We start from the raw sequence: 6,000 nt of genomic DNA, 5'->3' as shown, positions 1-6,000 counted from the left end.
GTCACTCAGCCAAACATTTTCCACACTTATTTTCATAAACATGGCGTGAATTACAAAACCAATCAAAAAATTAGGTCTGATCATTACTTTGAGAGAAATGGGGATTTAATAAACCACCTGAAAAATCATATGCATTGTTGAAGATCTTTACCCCAGCTGTATAGTTTCTAACTTACTGATCCTACATCTTAACCAGTATATCCAATGCCCAGCGGCATTATCAGAACCTTGTCGTGGAAGTACAGTCAGAGAGTCATTACTGCTCATGTCAGCACTCTGTAAACCAATCAGACCCATTGCCTTGCTCTATCTCTGTGAACATGCAAATGAATTTGCATTAAGTGCCCATCCAAGTTCTTTCTGTAATCTTGCAGTTCCCAGATCATAGCTAACGACTGCATTAAAAAGTTTGTCCTCACATTACCTCTTGCACATGGAAGTGCTACATCTATAATTATATGGCATGTTGTAAAGTATTACAGACATGAACAATGGAAAACTGTCACAAAACGCAGAAGACAAACACAATTTACTGAAAGTGCTGTGACTTTTTTGTACATATTTTCAAATCTTCTGCTCTCAACCACTATTAACTTTTTTGTGGCATTTCAACTTGCTTTGGACAATGTAAGATCAAACTCTTTCTGTCAGATATTAGATGATTATTCACAATAAATAACACTAATGTATCAAACATACAGCATACAACACTGCTTGTACACTGCTTGTACACATACATACACTGCTTGTACGGCAACAATTCTGACAGAGACAATGATGATGACACAGTTAGTCTGACATGAGCTCCAACAGTAACTTCTGAATTATATGGTCATCAGAATTACAGAAAAGCTTATACTTAAGGTTGGAGTAGCTGAGTGAAATCATTTAGGATCTACCAAACTACACTAGAGTTAATTTTCAAGGGGCACCGCGATGATTATTAAATATGTTTATTCCGGTTCCTTGCTTTTAATGCGGCCTTGGTTAAATTCTTCTTGAGTCAAGTGAAATTGGTGACAATGCACACAGTATTCCAATAAACGAAACAGATTATTTAGCAATTTAAGATGAAATCCAAGATTCACTTGAGAACATACTGGCCAATTGTTACTGCTGCACTGTAAACTAGTTACCACAGAGAACAGAAGGGTCTGCTCACAGAGAAATTACTTTTTGTTGAGAAAGCACAACACTAAACAGATGAAATGATTTCAAGCAAATCCTGTGATCTTGAAGAAATATTTTGTTGAGCAGATGATTTTTGAAAAGCAGGCCAATTTGAGGCCATGTGGAGCTGGAGGAGCACAGCAGGCCAGGCAGCATCAGAGGAGCAGGAAAGCTGATGTTTCAGCTTGGGACCCTTCTTCAGAAATGGGGTCCTGACCTAAAATATCAACTTTCCCACTCCTTGATGCTGCCTGGCCTGCTGCGTTCCTCTAGCTCCACACTGTTATCGCAGTTCTTGCTGTCAGTTTGAGGCCATTGTTTACTTTGTACTGTTGTGTCACTCCAATTAATTCTTTACATATGCAGAATTAATGAATTTAATTTGGAAGAAACGGTTCAACATTTTATCTGACTGGCTCAAATTTAAAGGTTCACTTGCTGTTGCTGGGGTACAGAATAGAGAAGAAAAGAAAATCAGACAGGATTTTTAAAAATGTGGAGACAGAACAAAAAGCTTGTTTGGTTGACCGTCAAGATTGATCCAACAGACAAGAATCTGTATACTTTCCAACTGACACATGAAGACAGTGTGCTGAGAGTCTGGATGTGTCTGATCACCAATGGCAGAAGTGAAGCAGATGCATAAATGATAAAACAAAAAACTCCTGGTTTGGATCCATATATGCATCCCTATCAGAGTATGACTACTCATTTTTATTACTTCTGAAAAGTGCAATTGAGCTTTTGTAATCATGTTCAGAATCATATGCACGAGTACAAAACGGTTAGGTGGAACACACTGGTCATATGTCACATTTCGTGATAAGAGTCTGCAGAATGCTTGCAAGCCTTCATACATAGCATCTCCTCACGCCATTGCTCAGCTACCAAAAACAACATAATCTGGGAGGAGGAATTTTTTCTAAAAAAAGGCACAAATGCAAAGGTGGCTAGGATCACTTTCTAGTTGCCCTGAGATGACGGTGCTCTACATTTGTACTTTATGGGATAAAAAAAACGACGAAAACACATCAGAATTTGCAGAGGCATGAAGGAAGAGAAGTACAATTTCTTTGGTGAAGTATCAAAAAATTACTCAGTATTTATTATAAGGCTGCACACACGATCTTGCACTGATGTTTGTCAGAGAAGCAAGGACTCTGGTGGCCTCAGAAAGCTGGGACCTTCAGGCCCCCATCCAGGACCTCAGTCTTAAGAGGGAATCACATAACAACCATCATTCTCTAAATTAGCTGCCGTGCGGTGATAAAGGCAGCCTGCAGAGCTGTCAGTCAATTAGAGGACGGGCGGTCTTGGAAGTTCTACTGTTCCACTGGAAATGAACCAAGCCAAATAGATTCTGTGATGGGTGCCACATTGTAACAGTGAATAGAACTGGGGTTGAAGGAGCCAGTCATGTAATCCATAGGGACTGTGTTGCTGCAAGGGAGTCATTCCCTAAGAACAGCCTCCTTGAGCCACTGACTTCCTAATTATGATCTCCACTGCAGACTTTGTCCTTGACATCAAGCCTGCTGGGAGGTTGCAAGAGTTCACCAGAAGATTTCTACATGTGTCCGAGGGCCCCAGCTACTGCTGGTAAAACGCCACCGGCAGCAGGAACAGGTCTGTAATGAGCCGCTTAAACAATACAATTCATTTTCTGCGCAGAAGGGCTCTCCTCCACCACTGGAAGAACACCTTTAAGACAGGATGGCAATGAACTCCAACCTCCAACTTTCACTTGATCCCAACCAATGTATGGAATCAAAGAAGGATGTAGAATCAAACCCTTTGTATACTACGTGGTTGCCACACCTGTTTATTTTCCACAGGTACTCGATGATTAAAGTACCATTGTCAATGATCCTCTGACAGACTTTCCAGTCAATCTACTCAGAGATGCTATGACACACCGCTGGAGCAGGTGGGGCATGGACCAAGTTCTCCTGGCCACTGCATTACCACTGCACCACACAATTCCCTCAATGATCCATCTAAAACTAAAAGACCACAAGTCATATTTTCACCCTTGTTATCACTTAACAAGGCAATAAAGAAGGACAACATGCATAACAATGATTTGCTGTAGGACAAACATATTTGACCTGCAAAAGAATAAGCAAAATAGTACATAGGTCAAAGAGATCGAAAGCTGCAGTACATTATATTTCACTTGTGATGGAGCAGACACAATGAGATGGGTGCATATACCAACCGAGGGCATAGTATGTATTATTTAAATGCAACGTTTTGTCAGGTAGGTATGTAAAAATGCTTATATTGTGCCAGGAAAGGAAGATATAGCAAATTACACTAAGAGGGTAAGGGTGTTAGCCTTACCTCAGAGATAGCCCATGCACTATAGGTTCAGTGTAACACTCACGGCAGCTGCCTTATGGGAAGATTCATCATATAGATTAGATTTTAAACCAAGGTCCCATCTGTCCTCTTAGATAGACATAAAGATCCCATGACACTTTCCATCACACACACCCCACCACCACACACAGGATTCCCTGGTCATTCATCACATTGTTGTTTCCAGGATCTTCTCATGTGCATCCTGGCTGCTACATTTGGCTGCATTGTAATTTGAGACTCAGAAGTAATTTATTGGCTGTGCAAGTGCTTTGTGATATTCAAGATTACAAAAGTGCTTTACAAATCAATATTTTTCCCCTAAAATAAAAGCAAAGAATCAAAATGGGGCACCTTGGGGTACTTGTGTGGGACTTAAATTGCACAAGATGTGATGGATCATTCAGTTTCACGTTAAACAGGTGGGCCTGTCTTTCCCATTTGTCAGAATAACCTACAACGGCAACAAAGGAAAATATTTAAATCAGTTATGATCTGTATTAATATACATCATATATAACATCGGACTGGATAGATTACCTGTAGACCAAGTTGAACTCAATTAATTCATCAACGCTGCAGACTGAAAAATATTTTTTTTTGATGTTGAGTACAATACTGGGTGCCTCTGGGTAATGTTAATATAATTTCCCAGTATCCTCCTCCCTCTCCTATCTTATCTTGAGATGACAGGAATTCCATGCTCAAGGTGACTCCTAGTCAATGTCACCTACATCATGCTGTTTTAGAGCGGTCTTCTCACATCTGACCATTTCATCCACCTACAATCATCTCTCTCTCCTGCTTGTGGCATTTCTGTGGTATTATCACCATCTGCTTCTGTGTCCACCTCGTGCTGAATGTGGAATCTTCATATTGTAGCTCTGTTTCATGTCCTTAATACATTTTAGAATCAGCATTTCACTGCAAACTAAACACTGAAATATATGGAAAGTGCAGTTGTGATGTTTTATACCACATTTTATAAATTGCTTGTGCACATTTCATATTTGAATAAATTTAGTTTCTCAAGCAACAAACAAAATTATTTGTGTATTTTGAAACAATGTGACTTAAGTGCAATTCTAATTACATAGGCTGTCCACATCTCTTGTCTAATCACAGAAATGATCTCCTGTATTTAAAACAAATCCTGCCAAAAATTACTGACCAATTTCCTTCTCTGTGACTGTCAATGGGAGCTTAAAAATATTCCAGCTAAGGTTATATTAGTCAGAGGAATTTATACAGATTTTTCATTAATGTGAGTCATACACAAAGAAAGGCAAATCTGTATCAAAAGTCTACAACACTAGACAGCATTACAGTGAGATATTTTCATTCAAGTTTTTTTTGCCGATTTTCACTGAGGAGTAACAATTGGAATGTATTTTGTTCAGACTGCACAACTGGAGACAGCAACACAATATTCAAAGTGCTCTACATTAGTCACCAACTAGTTCAATTAATCTTTGAAACTGCGGAGGCCATTTTAATTTCAAGATTAACAGTTACAAGTCATGAAATTGGTTTATCTTCTTTGCTGTGCTGCAAGTCCTTAAGCAGTTCAGCTCCAGCATCACCTGCTTTTGTGGCAAAGAGAACTGCCCCTTCCTGTAAATTCAGCATCTTTAAGTATCTTGCATAATCTGCATATACTGCGTGGCAAAGTTTCTGTGAACTCTTATTAAGGAAAATCCTTTTAAAGCACTATCAGCATTGTGCAACACTTCTTTAGCATCAATCATCAGACATGTATTCAAGATGTTATTCTAAAAATAATTATGTTTAGGAAATATTTTCTGTTGACACACTTAAATTACCACTATAATCCTACACAGATAATTATGAACTTATCCTATGTTTTTCTTTAAGCAGAAAGCTTATAAAGATACAACCAAGTTGTGGCACTCGAAATAACAAAGTGTGGAGCTGGATGAACACAGCAGGCCAAGCAGCATCTTAGGAGAACAAAAGCTGACGTTTAGGGCCTAGACCCTTCTCAAAATGCTGTGTTTTGGGAATCAGTTTTAAAGTTCTTAATTTACATGCAGTAATACAACCAGCACATGACAATGTGCTAGATTTTGGGTAACTCTACAAACACATTATTAAAGAACCTTTTTTCAGTTTAACAATAGTTCACGGTTTACTACTTTTCATTTTATTGAATCATAGAATTTACAGCATAGAAGGAAGCCCAATATACCTGTAATGGATCTGCAACTAGAAATATTTAATCCCAATTTCTTGCCTTTTCTCTTATTTCCTTTTATAGCCTTCCTTTAAAAATAATTGATTGCAGAATCAATTATGCTCCTGCCTTTATCTGATTGGTTACTTTGGAATAGGATATCAAGCTCTAATGACCCTTAGAAATAAAAACTTCTCTCACAATTAAGTGAATGCCGTTCAAAACTCACTTTTATGTAATGGGGTAAATTTGCAACACTTGGGTTTCCAAATTTA

At 38.5% G+C, this 6,000-nt stretch overlaps 1 protein-coding gene across 2 annotated transcripts in view; it reads right to left on the bottom strand.

Annotated features, from left to right (window-relative positions):
* Positions 1 to 4,491: 4,491 nt before the first annotated feature.
* Positions 4,492 to 6,000, bottom strand: part of wdr11 (WD repeat domain 11) — a 99,116-nt gene continuing 97,607 nt past the window's right edge. For both annotated transcript variants that reach the window (XM_048551068.2, XM_048551069.2), the window contains exon 29: positions 4,492 to 5,207. In XM_048551068.2, the coding sequence (XP_048407025.1) occupies positions 5,050 to 5,207 (158 nt within the window). In that variant the 3' untranslated portion in view covers positions 4,492 to 5,049. The remainder of the gene's footprint in view (positions 5,208 to 6,000) is intronic.

Source organism: Stegostoma tigrinum, chromosome 20 (genome assembly GCF_030684315.1).
Source record: "Stegostoma tigrinum isolate sSteTig4 chromosome 20, sSteTig4.hap1, whole genome shotgun sequence".
Lineage (NCBI taxonomy): Eukaryota > Metazoa > Chordata > Chondrichthyes > Orectolobiformes > Stegostomatidae > Stegostoma > Stegostoma tigrinum.
Note: the sequence above shows the minus strand (reverse complement) of the source record. Positions and strands in the feature narration are given on the sequence as shown.